At 40.4% G+C, this 23,962-nt stretch overlaps 1 protein-coding gene across 13 annotated transcripts in view; it reads right to left on the bottom strand.

Moving 5' to 3' along the window:
- LOC108116561 (potassium voltage-gated channel protein Shaker) overlaps nucleotides 1-23,962 on the bottom strand; it is a 135,712-nt gene that overhangs the window by 76,807 nt on the left and 34,943 nt on the right. For 2 of the 13 annotated variants that reach the window (XM_017228519.2, XM_017228504.2), the window contains exon 1: nucleotides 6,861-8,309. The exons of 5 other annotated variants lie outside the window; for them this stretch is intronic. In XM_017228519.2, the coding sequence (XP_017084008.2) occupies nucleotides 6,861-8,260 (1,400 nt within the window). In that variant the 5' untranslated portion in view covers nucleotides 8,261-8,309. Of the gene's footprint in view, nucleotides 1-6,860; nucleotides 8,310-14,560; nucleotides 15,488-17,033; nucleotides 18,033-23,962 lie in introns of those variants that run through there. 6 more of the 13 variants (XM_017228588.2, XM_017228605.2, XM_017228612.2 and 3 more) reach the window with 6 other exon arrangements.

Below are 23,962 nucleotides of genomic sequence, written 5' to 3' on the forward strand. Positions count from 1 at the left end.
AGCGTCAAAGCAAAGTGGAAGCGGTCAATGAAGTTTATTTTTGGCTGGGTCACAGCACAAACACAGCCATGTCACAGGAGGTGAAGGGAGGGCGGAGAATTTGCGTATCAATTGATTTTCCGAGCAAGAAAATGCCATGAGAGAGAGAGAAAGGAATATAGAAAGCAAAGCATTTTTTCTCAAACTCAAGTCAAATCAAATCAAATCAAGGAATTCTGCATAATTTACTTGGGCTACTCGATTTTCCCTTTGTTTTCCTCCTCCCCCCCCAATCAATTTTTAATTTCTAATTTTATCTGATGGCTAATGGGGGTTGCAGTTGCAAGTTAGGAGACGAAAAAAAAAAACCAAAAATCAATGCATGAAAAAAGCAAACTATATAGTTATTCTTCTTCCTATATATATTATATAGATTTTTACACATCGCGGAAATATTTACATTTTTTCGATCTCATCCTTGATGGCATGGACAACGAACATCCTGGAGCAGCTGCTGCAACCGATGCTGCTGCTGCTGCTGCTGTTGCTGCTGTTGTTGCAACAACTCCACTTAAACACACTGATGATGCACAGGCACAGGCACAAATCACGTGAAAAAAATGTGAAAAACTTGAACAAAAAGAAAACGGCAATCCGCTGGCCGGCCAGAATGCGTTTTGCTCGGCCTAAAGCCGTCGACGGCCATTATCCTGCCCCCCCCGGAAAAGAGGCAAGGCAGCAAAACACACACACGCACACCAACACTCGCGCACTAACGCACTTTCACGCTCACTTCTGGAGTATAGAATAGGAATCAAGCTTCAAGATCTGGAGGATTCGTGATCCCTGATCTCCGTGATCTATCCACTGGCTGATCACAAAATTCCAGAAAAAAACCAAAAATAAAATATTATTTTGATATATTCTTAAATATATTTTCTCTTTTTATTCGCATCGAGCGAGGAGCAGGCAACGCTTCCGCTTTCCGCGCCGAGTGCAACTGCAACTGCAACGGCAGCAACATCAGCCCGAAAAACCGAAAACCAGAAACCCAGAACCGAAAATGTTTTGCCTGACTGCCGAAAAATATAGAAAAAAAAAACCAAAAAAAATACAGAAAAAAAAGACGTTGCAACAATAACAAATACAAAAGGGCAGACTCAATTCAAACGCCGAGGCAGCAGAAGCAGCAGCAGCAGCAGCAGCAATAACAACAACAATATTTGTCGCCACAGCAGCAGCAGCAGCAGAAGTTGCAGTAGCAACAACAACAACGTGTGGCAGTAAAAATTTCAAAAATCACACCAACAGCAACAACAAGTGGAAAAGGGCAACGCAGACGCCACAAATTTTTGGGCATCCAACTGGCGAAAGGCCGTGGCAACAACAGCAACCTCAGCTGCGGCATACTGTACCAGCAATAGGCAACAACACCAAACATACTTGCCACAAAGACATTGGAGACACAGAAAGCAGCGAAACAACGTCGACTGCAGCTGCTGCTGCTGCTGCGCCAATTGTTGCTGTTGTCGTTTGAACTGCAGCAGCAACAGCAACAGCAACAGCAACAGCAACACCAGCAACATTAGCAATTGCAGCCACTTGAGTGCCCAATAGGCCTAGCACACATACATATACATATACTTATAGATATGTATTCATGTGGCTGGCACAGTGTGTGTCCAACACATTTATAGCTGACACTTTGTCATACGAGGCGCTTGACAAAAATGTTATTTATACAGGGCAAGAAGAAGAACACACAGAGCAGAGGATAAAAAATGGAGAGAGAGAAAAAAACAGCAAACAGAAAACAGCAAACAGCAGGCCATATCAAGGGCCATCAGCAACGACTAAGCCAGGGCCCTCACTTTTTTCTTCCACTTTTCTGCTTAATATTAGTCAGCTTTTCTTCGGCTATAAACTTGAGACCTTAAGAGTGTTAGTTTTGGGTTTAATTTTATGAATAACTTTGGGTTTTAGATTTAAGAAACTGCATTCATAACTCTTTACAATGATTTTTTTACAAAGGTAAGGAAATTTAAACTGAAAATTGTAATCTATAAAAGGCAAAAACTGACTGGAAAGCTTCATAAGAAACCTTCAAAACTAGTTAATACGTAAAACCAGACCTTATGTTGGAAAAAATAATGAAAATAATCGTCTCTCCTTACTGAAGTCCTACCAATTTTTCACCCTCTCACTCTTTTCTTTCACTTTTCCAGGTCAAAGAAAGAACTTCAAAATAAGACAAAATAAACCACTAAAAATCTGTATAAAAAATCCCAACAAATTCTTCTTAAAACTCTCCCAATTTAAGGCTTTATAACCAGATCAAAAACTATATCCCGAAAGTCAGGGCATAACTGATTCGCTGTAGATCAAAAATGGAACTTGTGCTATTGCCATTGCTGTTGATTGCTGTTGTTGTCGTTCGCCCTTTGGCCAATTTGCTTATTGTTCGCCTTTTGGCTCCATTTTCCTACTCATTTTCCTTATTCCCCCAACCCTCTGTTTGTTTTTTCCCCCACTCCCCCCTCACTACTCCTCTGCCACTATCCATTTTGGTGTCAAACATGCAAAACATCATACAGAAATTTAAAGTCTGGTAGGGAGGAAATTAATGGAAAAAGAGGGGCGCCCTTTGGCTTCGAGCGGAGAATGCGTTGCCAGCTTTAAGAGTAGGAAATGGGAAAAATGGGTGCAAATATAAGCCTGCTGTCACATGTTGTCACATATACTCTTAGCTGTATATGTGTTAGTAGAGAACAATAAAAGAAAGCAGCGGGCGGCGGTGGCGAAGGCTAAGTATGAGAAAAGTTGGCAAAAATCGCTTGCGTGATTCCATTGAAAGTTTATGACGGCAAATAAATGACAACAGCAATCTGAAAGTCGGCGGTCGTAAAAAAAGATGAACGACAAACTGTCGCGGAATAAATCGCTGCTGACGTCGTCACTTGGCCCCGCCGCCCCCCTTCTTTTTACTCCCTACACACTATATATATATCTTTTTAGATGTATTTCTTGAAAATTTTTGTCGCAGCGCTCAATAAATAAGTAAATGCAGGCCGCAAAGACAAAGAGCCAGGTGAGAAAGGTGAGAAAAAGTGTGGCAGGTAAGGCAGGTCTGCCACTGCTTCGGTGACGTCAGTGTTTGTTGTTGTTCTTGCAGAAGGTGGGATGGTAGGAAGGTGGGGCGGCAGGTTCATCAACAGGGCCTAATGGATTTTTTAGCCATCTAGCCTGCAGTGGCGACCTTCGCGCCAAAAGGCGGGGAGGATGGTGTGTGGTTGGTGGTGGATTTTTTCACATTATGCATGCAGCTGCCGCAAGTGGCAAGCGGGGCAAGGGGAGCAAGGGGGGCCAGGGGGCAAGCAGGAAGGAAAAGCAAAGCTAAAGCAGAAGCCGCAGAAGACGAAGCACGTGCAACTTTTACTTTCATTCGCTTTGTGTTCGTTTCGTGCTTCGATTTGCCGGCGAGTTCAAGGTCGCTGCCACAGGGGGGTGGTGCGGTAGGTGGGTGGCAGAATGCCTCCACTAATTGGTAACCCTTGCGATAAAGTTGTGTGCGAGACGCCACTGCTGCTGCTGCAACTGCTGCTGCCCTACGCTGCAGTATATAAGTGAATGTATTTTTACCATAGCCTACTTCTCAGCGTCCCAAGGAAAAGCCTTCTCTTTTTCGCGAAAAAGCCTGGCAAATTTGAATTAATTTCGCCAGCCAAGAAATTAGCTCAGGCAGATGGTAAACACTTGGCTAAAAGCAATTAGTTTAATTAGGAAAAGAAGGGAAAGTATTTTCACCCTTTTTTTTTGTAATTATTTAAATGGAAAATTTAACCCTTTTTTCTTAAAATGATAGAAACCTAAAATAAACAAAGAAATTATCAATATTTTATAGACTTATAAATACCAAGAAAAAGCTATCAAAACATATAGGCCAAGCCGTATTGCCCTGCCTTTTGACCCTGCGAAACTAATAATAGTAAATACAATTTAATAGCATACTTATGAGCGCCCATTCAATGCCTTTCAAATGGCCAGGGAATTAGTCAGCGAAAAGAATAACAACAAGAACTACTCTGACATCGAATAATTAATAATTACCCCGTCATTAGGCGGAGTCACAAGAAATCACAAATCAAAATGCAAATCATTTGGCATTGGAACGAACACAGCTACACACACACCTACACCTATACCCCACTACTAATACTATGACAGGGCAATTGCAGTTGGCCAAAGTGATATTGTTTTGTCCTCGCAAAAGGCCTTTACACTTGGCCCAAAAAACAAGGGAAAAAACCATAAGTTGCGAGTGGCCAACTCAATGAGTTTCTCTTATCGCTGTGCAAAGATCGCCACAAAGGCCATGTTACGAAATTATTGGACACACACAGATACACACACACACACACGCACGCATACTATAACAAAAAGAAAGTAGCATGTGTGTGTGTGAGTGTGTGTGCGGACATGCAATGCAAATAGTCAACACGCCGCCACATGCCGTGCACACAAATCAAGGGCAACATGTCTCATTCCGGGTCTGCTGTTCCCACGTTTTGGGGCAGACTGGAAGAAGGAGGAACAGAGAGTGGTTGTGGGTGGTGGGCGGACGAATGGGAGGCCAATGGATGGCCGGTGGGTTGGCGAGGTCGCCTTGCCGGGCAATTTAAATGGCGGCTACATGTCGCAGCGCTGGCGTCGCGTGTTCTCGCCCTCACTCATCCCACACCTCTGATTCTCTGGCGATACACTGGGAAAAAGTCTGATACTAGTGAGTAAATTTGAGTAGTTTTTATGATTTTTCTGTTAAGTAAAGAACTTAATTACCCAAACAGAAGTTAAAATAGAAACCTTAACAGATATTTATACCAAAACATAAACCAAAACCTAATAATTTCTCTCAGTGCTTGCCTTTTTTTTTGTCGCCCACGTGTTGGCCACTGAAAAAGGGGGATAGGCCCCAGAAATGAGCCAATGGCTGAGTGTGTTTGTGTGCCTTGCCAATTAACTGAAACTGCAGAGTAATGTTTTTGGGGCCAAGTCAGTAGTACTCCCGATTTCACCCTCCAACCCCCACCCTCCACCCACACCACCGCCCCCCTTATGCCATTATAATATTCGCTTTCTGTTATTGTTTTCTTGTTGCTGTTTTGCCGTTTGTTGTTTGTCGCTTCTGGCATTGACATAAATTCTTTTTTAGCAGCAAAAAAAAACAAAAAAAAGGAGGGAAAAAGCAGAGCAACAAAGGGCACAGTCCACAGCGACACGCAAGCCACATTAAAGCAATTCCACACCCCATTCCAGGCCAGAAAGAAAGCAAGAAAAAAAGAGAAAACCAAGGCATTACATAAAAGCGGTTAGTATATGACTAAAATAAACCAAAGTTTCCAAAGAAGAAGAACAAAAACGAAACGGGAGAACAGCTGTCAAAGATTTTAACAATTCAGAGCTAAGAGCTAGCTTTGATTTGTGCTGACCTAGGGCAATTAACCGAGTCACTCGACTCGGTGGCGTATACGTAACGAGGCCTGGCAGACAGGATAGCTAGCTCTTGGCCCCTGGACACACTGACTTATACTGGCTCCAGTTAGACGCTCAGATGACTACGCATTTATTTCTCGCCTTTCCCCCGACCGCCTTTACAAACTTTTCACTACTTGTTTTTCCCAGAGTTATTTTCTTCTTCTTTGGGGCCACAGTTTGGAACTGGCGCCGTCTACTGTCTGTTGATTCAGATTCGGTTATAGATTCTGGATTCGTTTACGGTTTCTGTGTCTGACTTTCGGGCATTGACTTGGCGGCAACTTGGCTCTGTCTCTGACCCCAAGCCAGCAAGAACTTAATGTGGTATTTTCTCTTCCCTTCTACAATGCGCACATTACGCATTCGCCCTGTGGGACGGCCAAATCTCTGTCAGCAAGCTGATTACACCCATGTGACATTTGAGCACGATTGCTGGTTGTGTTTTTTTTGGTTAGCAATTAGCAGGGTGTTCTGTTTTAGAAAGGTTTTTCATATACAGTTTAGTTTCAAGGTGTCACCTTAATCTTTTTTCTAAGATTTTAAACAATAAGTAAGGTTTAGGGAAAGGTATTTGTCAGATTGCTAAAAGATATATACTTTTTGAAAGCTGATAAAGGAGTTCATCTTTAGAGATTTTCGTAAAATAATAAGTGAATGATGTTGGCAAACTTCAAGGGACTTCAAGACAAAGAAGTTGAAGTTTAATACTTAAAATAAGTTTAGCTTGGAAAGCCAGTAAAGCTTAAAGCAGTAATAAATATTAAGAAATAAAGAACTTAACTAATAAAAAGCAAAGCTTATTAACTTAGTTTTGCTAAGCAAAAGTTTCTTAAAGTTAAAACCTAAAATAAAATCGAAAAAATATACAAAAAACCTAAAATACATCTTAAAATCTTCAAAGACTTCAGTGAGACTCTTAAAAATAAAACGAATTAAGCTTAAAAAATCTCTAATTTTAGGATAAACCATATCCTCCACCCACTGTCACATGGGCCTTAAATCAAATTGTCAACTTTAGGTGCTTGAAAGGGCTATCAATCAATCAATCAATCAATCAATCAAGAAGAAAAAGCATTGATAAGCATTAAAGCAAAGCGTTACTTAACAAAACTAATTAAAAAACTATTATCTTTGCGGGTATCTCTTAATTTATTTTATTCAAATCGTTACAAGCGAGAAACTCAAATAAATGTCAGCGCGTAAAATCATATGGTAAGAGAAGCTCTTTGCTTTTGCTGCATAAAATTTTCATATTAATATTCAGATTCAGATTTTTGTTCTCATTTTTTGATTTCATAGAAGTGAGGCTTAAGAGCGGTGGGTGCTTTTTGATTTTTGGTGATGGGTACTTCTCATAGGGGTTCTCCGGTCCCTTGTCCTTCTTCTTGCTAACAGCCGGCGTGTTCTTGCGCGGTCGATTCATCATGGGATCGTCCATGGTCCGCGACGATTGCTGTCTCGTATGGGCCGGTGGTCCAGGTGGTTTCTTTTTCTTCTTTTTACCAGCCTCCGGTTGTAATGGATTGAAGGGAAACTGCAGATGTTGCTGATGTTGCTGATGCTGCTGATGCTGTTGTTGCTGCAACTGCAACTGCTGTTCGCGTCTCTCGAGAAATGCTGCATTTGCCGATGCCACCGTGGCTATCCTCTGCTGCTGTTCCAAATCTTCCAACTCCTTTTCCCGTTTCTTGGTCATCTGAACTATCTGCGAGCTACGTCGCCTTAAGGCGGCTGCATAGGGCGTTGGCGTGGCCACGGGCGGTACCATTTCTCCCACTCCAAACAGCCTCCGTATACGTCGCCGGCTATTGATGAAGCCCAAGCCCAGCTGGACGCCCAATCCCAAGCCCGTGCCTGCAGCTCCCACGGGTGCCGTTGTCTGGCTGAGCGAGCTACTGGCTCCACCTTCACTGCCAGCTCCGAGCATCTGGCTAAAATTGCTGTCCAGATCGCAACTGCTGGCCGAATCGGCGCCGCAGGGAAACAGATATGTATTCAGGGTGCTCAGGGTCGTGGACGTAGAGGTGCCAGTTCCTGTCAGCGTTCCGATTCTACTGATGGCTCCAGTGTTGCTGCCTCCCAGCGGATGCTGCTGCTGCTGGGCGTCGAGTGCTGCTCCTGCCGTTGGTGCTCCTCCTGCTCCTGCCGCTGGCTGGTGTTGCAGGTTAAGCGGCAGACTGAGGGGCAGTGGCAGCATCACTGCCGTCGAACCACTAACACTGCCGGTGGTGCTGCTGTCATAGCTGTGCGGATTCACATAGATGTGGTTGTTGTTGGTGGCAGTTGCTGCAGTTCCTCCTCCACGAGTTGCTGCTGATGTTGCTGCTGCTGCCCCTGTGCTGCTGGTGTTGACCACCAAAGTGGTGTTGTTGTTGCCACCGCCTGTCTCATGATGATTGTTGTTGCTGGCTTGGTTGGGATTGTTGCTGCTGCTACTTCCGCTGCTGTTGCTGTTGTTGTTGATGTTGCCGCCGTTCGTGTTGCTCAGGTTGACCCTGTAGAAAGTAGTGGTGTTGCTGTTGCTGCTGCTGGTGGCAATATTATTATTGTTGTTGTTGCTGCTGGAACGCGCTGGTGCCGTTGCAGGACGCGATGCCTGTGATCCAGATCCGGATCCAGATGCACTAGCAGCCTCCGTATGGGCAGTGGTTGTTGCTGCTGCTGCTGCTGTTGTTGCAGCTGCTGTTGCTCTTGGGGCAGGTGTAGGCTGCTGCTGTTGCGACTGGTCGTTGCCATTGTTGCTGCTCATTTCGAGGATTTTTTTAAGGTCTTTTAAAGATTTTTAAGGTTTTATATTTCTTGTTTTTAAATTAATGTTTATAAATCATTTTTTATACTTATTAAAAGTGATTTTTAGAGAATTTTAGGGTTTATTTTTGAGTTTTTAAGTATTTTGGAATTATAAATTATGTTTTTTTAAGGTTTAATAATGTCAATGAACACGGATTTGCTTTTTAAATGAGGTATTTCGTTTGGTTTTTGATTATTTTTCTGATTTAATCGAATATCACAAACTAAGGCAATGTTTAAGGTTGTAAGTTGAATATTTTTAGCACACACTGAATCTGATTTGTTTATTAAATTAAAGTGTTTTAAAGGTGATTAATTATTAACTTTATTGGTAAAGGTGCTTCATATTAAGGTGCCTTTTTAACTTTAATAATTAATAATGCTTGATTTGAGGGTTTAACAAAGTTTAGTTTTTATATTAATTTAAGTTTGATTTGTTAAGTTTTATATATAATTTCACTTTAAGTTTTCCAATCCTTTGCTTGTTTCAACTCCTTTAAGGACCCCGCTCTCCTTTTGCATTTCACAATCCGTGCATTTCCTTTTGGATGCCATCCAAAATGGAGTTGAATGCACTGAATCCGGTTTGCAGCTAACTGGTAACTGGTAAATGGTAAATGGTAAATGGTTATGGCCCAGACGTTAGCTAATCGCCGAGTTTTTCCTGGCCTTTTCCACGCACTTTTCCTTAAGATGACACTTGAACAAAAATCACAGGGGGTCAGGAGGTCATTCAAGCTTATCACACACACGCACTAAAACACTCGCGGGACACTTGCAAAAAAAACGAATTAAAAAATACAAACGATCCTTTTCAAAGGGTTTTCAGTTTATTAATGTATTAAGTTTTTTTTTTACAATATTTTTCACTTCTATGTTAACACTGTGTTATCAGTCAGAGCCACGTGCTTAACGCGCCGCGTGTCACAATTGTATGAACTTTGTGCCGCGTTGTTGACAATGCCAAAAGCCAACAGCAGCAGCAGTTTCAGTGGCAGTGGCAGTGGCAGAAGTGGCAGCAGCAATTCCACTAGCAACAACGAAGTTTGCCACACACACACACACACACACATAAAAGGGAGAGAACGGGACGGCAAGAGGCCGAGTAAGAGAGAGAGAGAGCGCTCTGTTAACTGGCTTCCTGGCTGGCTGGCCGGGACAAACTATTCGCCAAAAAGCCAGAACCAAAAAACCAGAAACAGCACCAAAAATATTAAAAAAAAAAAAAAAAAAATGAACAGAAATCTAAGCCAGCAGCACCACTTGAACCGCTCACACACATACACTTAAAAATATATATATATATATCTATATACATATATCCTTTATAGTATAGGCATGGCAACGATTCCTCATCGCTGTTGTCGTCGTTTCAATTTCGGCCAGTTTCGGTTCAGTTGGGTTCACTTCATTGCTTAACTTAACTAAATGCTGCAGATGGCGGTGGCACACACACTCAGGCTCACACATACTTATGAAAGTACATACACACACACACACATATGCTGGCAGCCCGACTTTAACTCAACTCACAAGAACAAGAAAGGCCAAAAGCTCGTGAACTCCGAGTTACGAGTGGATAGTAAACAGCTGCGGTTAAAATCGTAGCATAGTTTTGAGGGCTTAACAAAACTACTGCAAAGAAGCCTTGTTATGGCAAAAATACTGATTTACTGATTAAGAAAAAATAATAATAATTATAATAAACGAATTTTTAAGAAAATTAACAATATTTTATGCAGTTTTTAAGCTCTAGCTTAGATAAAGTAAGACTTACAGCTAGAAGGGCAACTGTTTTATGAATCTAATGACCGCAACACACTTTTCTAATCATTTTTGAGCTAATTTTAAAGTTTTTAATTTTTTGCAAATTTTTTCGAATTTGATAAGGGGTGACATCATCCCTTTTTACAAAAAACAGCACCAAATTTACATTTTTAGCTGTGAATGTAGTTATTTTAAGAATTAAAAAACAAGCTCAACGAGGTATTACACTCCATATTCGGACCATTATTGGCTTAGTTATGGGTAGAAAACTACCAGTTTGGGGCGGAAATTGGGGCAAACCAAATTTCGCATTTTCGATAAGGGGTAACATTGCCTTTTTTTCGAAAAATTACAAAAAATTTTACATTTTTAGGTGGGAAAACAGTTCGACTGGAATTTTAATTACGAATTCAGTGATGAAGGACATTCCATCCTTCTACCATTATTGACTTTGTTATGGGAAGAATTCTGATTATTTTGGGACTAAAATCAGGATTATGAAATTTGCCAGAAATTGAGCAAACTTTCATCGGGTTTATGTCTCTAACTTAGTCAAAACAAGACGCAGAGCTTAAAGAAAGACTGTTTTGTGCAGCTTTTGATCGGAACTAAACCCCCATATCATTATCTGATCGACTTTGAGAAATTCATTTTTTGTCCGATTTTCGTATTTTTCGATAAGGGGTAACATTATTCATTATTGTGAAAATTTGATAAAATTTAAGATTTTTAGCTGTGAATGCAGTTTTACTAGAAATTCAATTACGAGCTCAACGAGGTATTACATTCCAGATTTGGGTAACTATTGGCCAAGTGATGGGAATAATGCTGTCCCTTTGGGGAGGAAATAGGGAGAATCTAAATTTCGCATTTTCTGTAAGGGGTAACATCATCAAAATTCGCTAAAATTGCCCAAAAATCAAGATTTTTAGCTGTGAATGCAGTTTTTATGTAAATTTAATAACGATTTGAACGAGGTATGGCATTCCTTATTCCGACCATTAATGGCTTAGTTACAGGCAAAAGACATTCATCTTGGAGGAAAGTAATGAGAAACCAAATTTCGCATTTTCTGAAAGGGGTAACGTCATACCTTTTTTTTTGAAAATTGCTAAAATTTTACATTTTTAGCTGGGAATGCAGTTTTTATGGAAATTTCGTAACAATTACAATGAGGTATTACATTCCGCCTTTAGATAATTTTTGGCTTAGTTATGGGAATAATAAATATGGTTCTTTTGGACGGAAAAGTAATTTCCATATTTTCTAGTCCAAAATGCAATCTTTATTCCTTCACTTATCAAGCCAAAATCTAATCGATTCTAAATCATAATTAGTCCAAAATGCATTTGCTTGAAGTTGTCTTAGTAAAAGATTGTTAATTCTACTAACTAAGCTACTATTCTCTTGGCCTTTATTGTGGCAATGTGAGTGAGTGTGTGAGTGCCTGACAGCCGAGGGCAACATTTCAATTCGGCTTCGTGTCGTCGTTGTCGTCGTTGCCGCAGTCGCTGTCGTTGTGTTGTCGCTGTGTTGTCGTTGTCGTTGTCGTTGTCGCGTTCGTCATTTTCGTAGTTTGTTTTGCTCGTTGGCTGGTCTCTCGGTTTCGTAACTCCGTCGCTGTGTGAGTGTGAGTGTGTATGCGTTTGCATGACGATTAATGTTAATGTGTGTGCAGCAGCAGCAGCAGCAGCAACAATGCACAGTGAAAAATCAAGGTTAACTTTGGTGTAAAGTTATTGCGAGATAAGGAAATGTGATAAAAATTCAGCTAAAAAATGAGGGTTTTTCACTTTGTTTAAATATTTTAAAAATATTTTTAAACCATTTACTATATAGTGACTTAAACTAGGTGTCTGCTAAACAGATTTGTGGAACTACATAGTGAAATAATCTTGCTTAAAGAACAGAACATAGACTTCTTTCACAGAGAAGGTAGGCTGTAAGCTTAAACTTAAGGTATATCGAAAAAGTCTAGCCTAGTAATTCCAACCTATCAATGTCTTAACAACACTTTCCTAAGCAACATTTAAGATAAAAAGAAAGAAAAGAATAAAAAAAACCTTAAAAATCGTAAATACTCTTCCCCAGACTGTAAATTTATTGCCAGTTTGGCCTCAACCCAAGTTAAAATCTCAATTTTCTTCACCCTTCGAAAACTCAAACACCCATGAAAAAAGCATTTATTGACTTAAACACAAATATATCTAAAATATGTGGTCTTTGGCTGACATTAGCATTTGCCTAATTTGTTCCATGAATTCAACACCAAAGCATTGGCAACTTATGGCTCGTAAAAGCCAAGCACCCATTCATATTCCGAATCAAATTCAAATTTAAATTCCAATATCATTCTCCCCACCATTACGAGGTGGCAGTATGTGGCAAGGACCAAGGACAATTGTTGCCGTGTGTTGAGCTGAGAATATGGTTTACTATGGTATAGAATTGAATTGCATGTGCGATTGCAATTTGTCGACGAAGGGAACAACATTGAGCATATGACGCATACGCAATGTTGGACCATGGATCATGGCCGGCTCATTGTGAGTTTTCATATTCACCGTGCTGTTTCTGTTTCTGCTTCTGTTGTAGTTCTGTTGCCATGCAAATTACCCTGGCCCAGTGTCACTAGTTCGTGGGTCAGGGGGTTAAGCGGGGCGTTTTGAGGTGGGGTGAGGGCTACTACTGGGTGGGTTGCATGCTCGACGACCATGTGGCCAGAAAGCCGAACCAAAGCAATGTTACACTGAAGGAAAAGTGTTAAAAGCTTTTGGAATATAAAATAAGATATTTTAATGATAAATATTTTATGGTTAATCAGGAAAATATGAATACGAGTATTTCCCGCTTGATTTTTCAGACTTGTGAAGGCTTTTTAATAAGAAAAAACAAAAGGAAAACCTTGCAAAACAAATTTACTTAGATTTTATTTCCTTCTTGCAATGCCACAGTAAATATCCATATATCCCTTTTCCTAAGTCAGATTTCCTATGATTTTATAATATTTTTTCTTTGCCCGAGAGCTCAACTTAACTCAGCTGGCGCCGGCAACCTTCATGGCTAATAAGCAGTCACGGCACGTGAGGAGAATGGCGAAAGCGCTTTTCGTTTTCCTAGGGACGACTTCTCCAAAATATTATTGATCAAATGTTTGCCACAGTTCCTCCATCACTGGGTGCAGGGTAGAGCAGGGGGAGGAAGAGGCTTACAAAAAAACAAACAAATAACAAAAATGAACCACACGAGTGCAACGGATTGCATGGCAGCAGGAAAGCAGGGAAGATGAGAAGCTGAGAAGATGAGAAGCCAGCAGATCTTGCCCAGCTGGATGTCGGACAAATGAAGGCACCCTCTCGACCAAGTCATTTGCCTCGAAGGCTGACAAAACGATTTGCATGCTAAAAATAACAAAATTGATGGCCTTTTTCTTCTCACACACAAACACACACATAAAACACCGCCTGCGTGTGTGTTCCGTAAGTAACAACAACAACAACAAAGAAAGTCGGAGAAATGTTGTGGGGGGGAAAGTGAAGAGGCGTTTGTTTTTGCGGCTAACTGGTCATGGCCACGGTGAAGGCGACAACAACAACAACAGCAACAAAACAAAGGCAAATCAATTAAAAAATTTTCGTGGAAAAACAAAAACAGAAAACGGAAAATGGAAACCGCCAAACAAAGCAAAAAAAAAAAGAAAGAAATCACCCAAAGACGAAAAGTGCTGGGCAAATATTTCCGCTTCACGTCAAGGTTGTGGCAATCAAAAGGCACACACCACATAAACACACACACTACACACACACACACCAAACACACACACACACCAAACACACACACACACTACACTCACACACCAAACACACACACACAAAGAACAAGTGGCACAAACTTGATGGGATTGTTTCGTGCCGTCCAACATATCCGCTTTGCCACTTCAACTGCCAACTTGCAAGTTGGAACTCCCTGCAATTGCCCCACAAAAAAAGGAAAAAGAGAAAAGGAAATCAGAAGAAGAAAAGTGAGTTAAGTCAGCGAAAAAGAAATGAGTAGCAGAATCAGAAAATATAACCTTATAAAGGTTGATAATATTCTGGATTTTTCATGCTTAAGAAAGCTATTCATTTACCCACAGAATTATGACAAAGTTTCCCACAAACTTTTACTTAAAGTTTAGAAAACGAAAAAAGGAAATGAAAATTGTATTAAAAAATCAAAGAAAACTCTTTCCTTCTAACAAAATAACAACTTTCCATACAATCTCAAGTAAAGTTTACACAAATATTTCTAGAAAACAGAACAACAATGGCTACCAAAACTCACTAAGATCAGGACATCCTAGGGAACTACAGCTCAAGCAATCCTCTACAGCCATCTAAGCCAAACTGCAAGCTGGCTTAAGGTTTAGTGGGTGGGCGGGGAATCACTTAATTACTTTTTTTTTTTTTTTTTTTGTTACTTTCGGGAAATCGAAAACGTTTCACATATTTACATCATTTTAAAATTATCCTGCATGACAAACTGCTTTTGCCTGTGTCCACATTCCGATCCAATTTCCAATTTCATTTCCAATTTTACACACCACAAGCCACATGCACGCACACACATTGAAAAAAATATTAGAAAAAACATTATTTGAGGTTTTTTTTTTCTTTTTAGCAAATCAAATTGAAACGAGCCGTTAGATAGATTGATCTCCAGAGATTGGAGCCCACCACTACCTCTTCTTCTTGTGACGCATCTCTGCTGGCGAGCGCACATGGGGCGCCGCATGCATAATTCCAGACACCAGTTTTGTGGATTTTTTGGGGCACCCTCGCGACGCACGAAATCGAAATTTGAATGTTTTTTTTTTTTTTTTTTTTTTTTTTTTTATGAGGCAGCGATGTGTACGGGCGCGCGCGCCACTTGAAAGTGCAACAGCGTGGCGGGTTGACACGGCCACAGCGACAATGGGTGGTTGGGTGGTTTCAGTTTCGACCTGATGGTCCACAAAAGACAACGCCAACGATCGACGGTGGCTATGCTTGCCCTGGCACCCTTTCTTGAGGTATTTCTACCCTTCCCTAACCTTTGGTTTGCCAATTGTTAGATTTCAAAGAAGACTTTTTTGATTAACAAAACAAACTTCTTGTTAGAAAAATCTCAAAGTAAAGCAACCTGAAAACTTTTTGTTTTTTGACCAAATTTATATCTCCGAAAATCAAAAACCAAAACTGATCTCTTAGAAAGAGTATTCTAAAAGCTGTGCCAACCCTAGACCCTCCACTCATGCCTTCTAATTTAATTTTCAAACAGCTTGAGCCTTGGCTTTGGTCAAAGTAGGAAATGCCGAAGAGCAAATTGGCCAGCAAGAGGGGCCTTTGCCGGGGAAGGAAAACAGCTAGAAGAGAGCTAGAAAAACAGAGGCCAAGAAGAGAGAAATTATGGTTAGCACAGCACAGTCAGAGAGAGGGGGGGCATGGGGCACCACCAGTCCAGCTTAGACCCGGGAGACATGGGAGACCGCTTGTTAGCGCATTTTAAGACGCCGCCAAGGTTGACCCTTCGTCTTAATAATCATCACCTGTCTCCCCTTCTCCCCCTCTGTCACACACTCGCTCTTTTGACTGAACACAAAGGCATGGCATATGCGCTTTTGGACCACGTTAATTAGCCAATCGATGAAAGCAAAAAAAAAGTGTAACAAAAAATATAACATAAAACCCAGAAAGAAAGGAAAACCTCACAGTTCGAGGTTGAGTTTCTTTTTAGGGCTAAAAACTAACCAAAAAAAAAAGCTTACATGACCGTAGAAGATGATGATCTTTCGACTGGTCAACTATTTTCAGTTCTTAATGCCACAGATCATAACTCAAACGCTGCCCTGAAGGCAACCAGGCACCACCTGAACGAACATATATATTTTCCGCAGGCCGAGTCGTAAACGCTAACTGCCTCGCTCCAGCGTAAATATTTAGAAAATAATAAAACCAAATTTAAATGCAGAATGGAAAAAGAATGATTTAGCCGAAGCGCGTGCAGAGTGAAATAAAATCAAAGAAAAAACGAAAATGAAAGTATGAAATCGCGTGGCAAATAATCTATATACTATATACTATATATATACTATATAGAAAGGGAAGCCAACGGGGGCTGACTAAATACTTCATAATCCCAGAAAACACACTGACTAAGGGCTTTCTTAATTGTCTTTGGCTAATGGCTTAGGAAAACACAGCCGGCCACTTGTTTTTAATTATTTTTGGTTGTTATTTTTGGGTTTATTTTTGACTTTCAAGGACTTAAGTATTACGAAAAATTATTAAAATTAACGAAGAACGAAAGTTAAAACTCTTAGTGGGTATTCGTATGACTGAAAAGGTCTTAAAAATCTTGATTTTTGAAACAATATTTTTAATATTTTAAACCTATAACTTAGAGGTGCCACAAAATAACAATTTGTTAAGTAAAAAAACCCAAATTTATTTATGAATTATTTCCTAAACTTTATTATTTAATCAAGGAAAGTTCTTTTAGATTAAAATATACTTCCTTTGATACCCCTTTAAGCTAGTTAAAACCAGAATATTGCTAATAAGATCTCTCTTTTTAAGTCTAATTTATCTTTAAACTTCTCTCCTTAAACCATAAACTAACCAAAATCTATAAAATTGCTAAAACTTTTGCTTAAACTAGCCAGTTTAGGCAGGCAACCACCTCCTCCTCTTTAATTTCTAAATAATAAATTAAATTTCCCTAGAAAATTCAACCATTTGATTGATCTTCAGATAAGCATTTCCCTGTAAAGGCAAAATAAATCAACCCAAAACGATAGGGAAAGATATCTCTTATAGCCTTAGGGCAGCGACGGCGACTGAAGCAGCGACAGAGGCAGTGGCACTGACAGAGGCGGTTGGCAAGGGCAGCATCAGCATCAGCATCAGCAGCAGCTGCAGCATCAGCGGTACAAGCGAATCGCTTACCTTGGCGCTTGGCTTAAGCTGCCGTGCGTCGTCGTGATGTGGGCCATGCAGGCAATCCATTCATCGACCTACTCCACTTTTTCTCTCACTGCACTTGCACTTTGAACTCTTCTTCTTTTTTCTTTTGGCGTCTTTTAATCGCTTTTCCAAATCTGTCTGGCTTTTCCTTACACCGCTGGCAAGTCGGGAAACACTTAAGAATGTTCAGATCGTATATAGATCAGCCGATATATAAATATATATCGCAATATATATAGATATATGGTTTTTGGAGGGGAGAGACAAATAGACAGACGTCGTCTAGATATATACTTATTTATATTCAAATGACAAAAGAAATGAAACGAAACAATTTTCATTTATTTTTCACATTTCTCTGTTGTTGTTATTGTTGTTATTGTTGTTATTGTTGTTGTTGTTGCTGTTTTCCACGCAGCCAACAGCGAAGTCAGCGTCGACGCAGGCAGAGACGCTGCCAGGGGAAGGGGACAGGGACAGGGGCAGGGACGGGGGGCGGCCACAGTTGTCGCACACATTTTTCACATTTTCCACAGCGCCGCTCGCGGCACACACAAAAAAACAACAACAAAAAAATGAAGAATTTTTTTTTTTTTTTTTTTTTTACATATAATTCTGTCTAGTTTGCGGCATGAAAGAGACGGGGCTACAGACTGTTAGAGCGAGACAGGGACTGATATGGCTTTGGATTGACAACGTCATCAACGAGAATGACAACAAAAACAAAAACAAAAACAAAAAAAACAGACCAACGCGACACTTTTCACTGCGACAAACCAAAGACGTTGATCTTCGGATTTTCCACTTTTCACTTCACGATCAACGATCTTACACTCACGAAAAAAAATGCCACAGCAGCAGATTTGCAAACTGCTTTATATCAAATTTTTGTATCTTAATTATTTGTGTTTTTTAGTAACTTTTTTTTTTGGTTAAAACAAGTGCGAAGCGATCACCGGCGTGCGCGGTACTGAAGATCGCTCTGCTCGCAGGCCTCCGAATGCTGCCGGCGTCGCAGCTACTTCAGGCAGCAGGCGCTGGCAGCATCGGGAAAATCCAGCCTATATACAGCTCTTAATACAGTGGCTATAGTGGTTGTAGAAATAACGAAAGTCATAGATCAAGATGAAAACTTCTTAAAGAACTTTTTCTAAGATTTCTTTCTCAAAAAGTTTCTTAACAAAATTCTAAAAAATAATCCCTATTACCATATAGTTTTCCCTTCTAATTTCCCACAGAAAACTTTCCAAACTTTCCAAACTTTCCTCTAATTAACAGGCATCTTGTTAATGCAAAATCCAAAATATAAATTATAATTTAAACGGCCATAAATTCACGAACGAGCTTTTGGAAAATATGTTATACGTCACTTAGGCTATAATATTTACTGTAGCCATTCGAAATGCGAAGTGTGGGTGAGTGGGATTCAAACTGTCTGAATGTTTGTGTGAAAAGTGTTTTTCACGCAAATTGTTTGCAACGTCAACGGCCAGCGACGACCCAAAGAAATAACAGACCAAAGAATGCGTTTATGCATGGCCAAAATATGCGAATTGTCAGAAAATGATTTTATTTTTAGAATAATTTAAGAGGAATTTGAAATATTTTTAAAGAGTTTTCAAGAAGATTTTCAACTATTTTAAGAACTTTTATATTTTTAGAAGCTAAAATATTAAATTTTTAATAAATTTTCAACAATCACAACTTCAAGACCCCAAAAACCTTGACAGCTCCTCTCCCATAAACAAAGTATTTTGGCAAAATCGTTAACCAATCACTTAGTGCCATGGCCAAAAGCCTTGTGAACCATTCTCCGATTGCATTCGATGATTTTCAAAAAGGCAAAGGAAAATAAACACTAAAAGCTGTCCTCGGCCTTGGTCCAAAATGCCTCGAGCCGAAACCCTCGACAGATCCAAGAGCAACAAGTGGGCTGAAAGGGCGACACAAATAATCACGGCAACGAAATCCATCCAAGTATTTTGGCAAGGAAGAAAAACAAATGGAAAACAAACAATTTAGCTGCGAAGAGGAGGGAGCTATATCGATTACACAAATGACATGCATCTGAGAAAATCGATGGGGGAAAACAGGAAAATATGAAGAGTACAAAGCTGATGTCTGAGATGGCAGCAAGGCGGCATGTACGAATGATTTTTCATCTTCCCAAAAATGAACGGCGAAATCGACGCAATTGCAGTTCCTGCACAATTTCAATTAATCACAAATATTTGCATTCTCACACAGATGATATATGAGGGGAAAACAGCAAGCAGATAGGCTAAACTCAGATACTTGTGAATGAATGGGCCAGGCCAGCGGATAGGCCAGGCCAGACCAGGCCAAAGAGGCGTCTCTAGATTAACAACCTAACATATACTTATATTCAAACACGCGAGGCGACCTTCACTCGTTGTTTCATTTTCATTTTCATTTTCATTTCACTCACCCAAAGATTGCGTAAAGAGCCACAGAGTCGAGCATGTTGCCCTGTTTTCGTCAATTGTCGACAATATCTTTTTTAATGCCCCTCTTTATTTGTTTAAAAAGAAAACTCACACAGAAAGCCAACATAAAAACTATGAAAACGATCGAATTCTAGGCAAAAAAAAAGAGGAAGGTCAGCAATGGGGGAAACGAATTTTAAGGTACCCTCTAATCTAAGATGGGTTTATGATCGAATAATGATAGAAAAACTTAAGTTTCTGAATATATTTCATAAAAGAAACCAAAACAGAAACCATTTTCAAAGAAATTTAAAGCCAATCCAGCAAGAATTCTAACTAATACCAAGTTAATCCCCTTATTAGTTAATATTTATCAGAAAATTGTTTAAAAATTACTGTAAAAATGGTTTTCCCAATAAAAAAACCCAAAATCTTGATAAACACTTTCCTACCCTAACTATTTGCTAGCCAAAAAAGCCAACCCCACACCCTGTGCCAAGTGGGTGGCTTGATGGGCTGCGGGGTGATTTTTCGCTAGAGAAACATTTTAATGCATTTTCACAATTTTCCAATTCCTGGCATTGCCTTTCATTTGCCGATTGATTGCCGTTGATTTTCCAAACGTTTTGCATGAGTAACAAGGAATAGTTTGGTGGAAGAATCAAGAGGGCGGGCAAGTGTAGGCGGTGGAGGAGTGAGAAAAGGCAGCGCCGATGATGGATCGGCATGAATGGATCAACCGAATGGATGGATCATCATCTGCCAAGTGTATAAGCTTCCCTTTCGCTCGTCTTCCAATGTTTTTTATAACGAATTTTCCCACTCAGTTGCCTTATTTACTCTATAGTTTAGTGGGACGTGGAAAATGTTTGTTCAATTGTTGTAAAAAAATATTCAAAAGATTGAAGAACTGATTGATGGGCTTAGTGATTGAGAAGCTAAACAAAGTTCAAGGATGAGAGTTTTGTGTTTTGTAAACTAAAAATGCGAACTACGACTTCTTAGGCTTGCTTCGGGTTGCTTTTCATAACCAAAACCTTTGCTTGGCCAAGTTTAACTTGTATTTTGTAGTTAACTTAACAGTTAGTAGGAGGCTTTACTCACCTGAAAAGAGAAAGAGAAGAAAATACAAATTTCATTAGTAAATTTGCTAAAAAATCTTAATAAAAACTTAAATTTAAATCAAAAATACTTAAATTTAACTTAACAGAAACCTAACTTGCCACTATCCCCTAACTAATCCCCTTTTCTCTCAGTGCTTGGCTTAATTTCCCTTCTTGCCCCTTCTTGCCTAATTGGGGGTCAGGCAGGACTGACGTCACAGTCGCCGCAGTGACCCCATGACCTCATTTGGCTTGAATCTTTTCCTCACTGCTCAGCCGTAGTTTCCTTTTTTTTTCATTTCTTTTCCTTTGCTTGCTTTTCCGCTGGCCAAAAGGACATTGACACAATGCAGGCTAAAAGTATAAAAGGCTAAAAACGTGACTTTGGGCCAACTGTGACGCGCTTTTCACCACACACTAGCCTCGCTGTGCCCACAGTTTTCAGGTTGTCGCGTAGATCGAGGTGAAGCTTTTCAGGCTTGATGACGTCAATGAGCTTGCCGAAAAAGGTCAATCACTATGAATGATGACGACACAGCAAGGCGGCCTTCTTACAACATTTTGTAGGAAATCTAATTAAGTTTGATAGAAAAAACAAAATATATAAAAAATTATAATTAATTATGATAAGATTCTGATAATAAGTACAGGCTAAGAAGATGATAATGAAACCAACTTCCTTAAGCCAAAACCAAACCGTTTAATACCGGTTATGTTCACCGTTTCACTTACGGTTCTAAGCTTAAATCGGTTAAGAATCCGATTTAATTTTCCAAAAGAAAAACGGTTTGGGTACCGGCTTTTCCTTGGAACTTAAAAAATGTGAAAACTTGCAGGGAAAAACCAAAGCTTTTGCAAGCCCTGCAAGCATTTCGAGAAAGCTCTTTTCTTTTCCTCAACTTTTTCGAATTTCCAATGCTGCTGATGAATTTTCGAAGTTTTCAACAGGCAACGTTGACGCTGGCAGAGGCAGCAACGGCAAACGTCGACGCTGACGCCGACAGCGGCAGCAAACGAGCGGCGAAAATCACTCGGCTCGTCGGCTCAACATTTGTTGCTCAGCAGGAGCCAAAGGCGAACGGCGAACGGCGAACAGCGAACACGTGCTCACTACTGGCAGTCAGCAGCGCTCGGCATCTGCGGCAGATTGCACCACCGACCATAACCATCAGCAGTAGCAGCAGCACCACCCACTGCCTCCTGCCTCCTGCCTCCTCCACTCTCCTTGAAAGTTACGCTTGAACATCTCGGCTTTCCTGCGAATTTTCCTCCTTTTTACTGAGGCAATTGAAACGGCAAAGACAAAGGGACTACAATTGAAATAAATAAGGGGAAAGCAGGAAAATGGTTAACGAAAACTCAATCAATGGTAGTTAAAATGTATTCCCTTTCTTAATTGAAAGTATTTAATAAGTTTTTAAGTTTTAAGAATAATATTTAAGACTAGAAACTCTTTTAACTACTTTTGTAAGCAGGAAAATGTTCCTCCTCTCAGGGAAAGATGGAAAGATTCCTTAAATATCTTTTCCAAACTTATCTGAAAGATACCCAAAACCCTTCTTAGACATCTCCCAAGCCTTCCTTATCGCTATCTCAAGCTACCAACCACAAAGGACTTTAAAATTCATTAACCATTTCGTAGGGACTTGGATCAGCTTAGCTCTTCTGCTTCGCTTGAACTGTGAAAACATTTTTCTCTGCAGATTTTGTTGTTGTTTGCATTTCCCTGCGAAAAGCCTCTGCAGAGCCTCAAATTTTCTATTCTATTTTCCCACATTTTTTGTTGAGTTTTCTGTTCCTCTGCCAGAGATAAGCACCGCCACTCGATGATGTTCAATGCTTTTCTGTTCGGTTTTTACGCTTTCCACGACTTTTACTCGACTGCCACCCTCATAAATATGCAAAGGAAATGCAAAACGAAGCAAAGAAAACGCCTCCCCGCTCCTTATCATCGTACCACACACCCGCAAACAAATGGAGATAAACTGAGGAGATGCTGTCGGAAAATTCAACACCAATTGCCACGCCCATTTCCGTGTTTCCGCAACGGGCGGCAATTAAGAAATTACCTGAAGACATTTCCCATGCCTCCGAAATCTTGAAGGGGAAACTGCGCTTTTCCCCTTGCTCTTTCGCTTAATACTTTGGAAAATTGTGGTTAGATGACAGTTTTTCTGTATTTTCCTAAGAAGATTTATTAAATTCCATATTTTTGAGGAAACCCTTTTGCTTGAGAGAGCCCTATGCTCCTCCAATCAGCCTGATTGAAAGCTAGGCAAAAAGCCTTGAAAGAAGCTCGGGAAATATGCTAATAAAAATTCAATTTCAGCTCCTTCGAGGGAGCGGAGGAGCCAATGGCATATTGTTTTTTCGTTTGTTTGCTTCTTTCGGGAAGCATTTTGTTGGTGTGCTCGGGTTTTTATTGCTAACTGGGCCATAAAAAAACAAACTCCGAATGCACTTTCGGCCGTGCGTCTGTTGGGGTCATAAAAAACCGTTGCACTGCGCGAAAATTCCACTTCTCTTCACATTTTTGCTGATTCAGAGGAGTACTAAAAATAAATTAACTGAAATTGTGAAGAAAATCCCATCTTTACATCGCAAATCCAATCGTTTTTCATTTTTTCTTAAAAATATTACGCATACGCAACGTTGTGCAATATCAAAGTCCCCAAAAACCTACCAACTTTTCATTTCAGTGCACTTGCTCTCTATTACTGATTCCTTACTTTTATTTCCGACTTTACTTTTTCCCTCTCCTCTTTCCTTCCCAACTTCCCTTCCATTTGCAAATGATTTTTGCATGCATTTATTACTCATACGCAACGTGGCCCGAGGTCAAAGCGCATTAACAGCCATCAATATGTTTAGCTACACCTCGGATTCAGGTGGCCGAAAGTGATGAAGACGAGGGTGGCATCTTAAGCCTATTGGCTAACTAAATGTCAGCAAACGACAGGCGACAGTTCTTGTCATTTAATTTGTCATTTCCCGGGGAGACGGCTCACGGCTCACAGCTAACAGTTCACGGCTCAGGGGACCAAAATTAAGCGATGTCGTCTGTTGGCCGTTGTCTTTCTGTCCTTTCTGTCTGTGTTATATGTTGTCTGTTGGCTGATGTCTAATGTCTGTTGCCTGTTGGATCTCCCTCCCTCAGCTTGACTGTGCAACGACGCCACCTTCGACCCATTTGCCTCCACCTCGGCTCACCTTCAGCGTTCAGTCACAGCCCGAAAGCACTTCAAAGGCCATCATCTTGACATTTTGATTTATTGGCTTCGCTGCTGCTGTTGCTGCTGCTGTTGTTTGCCGACTTGGTCTGCGGCTTTCACTTTGGATTTAACTTTGGCTTGTTGGCTGA

Source organism: Drosophila eugracilis, unplaced genomic scaffold (genome assembly GCF_018153835.1).
Source record: "Drosophila eugracilis isolate 14026-0451.02 unplaced genomic scaffold, ASM1815383v1 contig_498, whole genome shotgun sequence".
NCBI classification, from domain to species: domain Eukaryota; kingdom Metazoa; phylum Arthropoda; class Insecta; order Diptera; family Drosophilidae; genus Drosophila; species Drosophila eugracilis.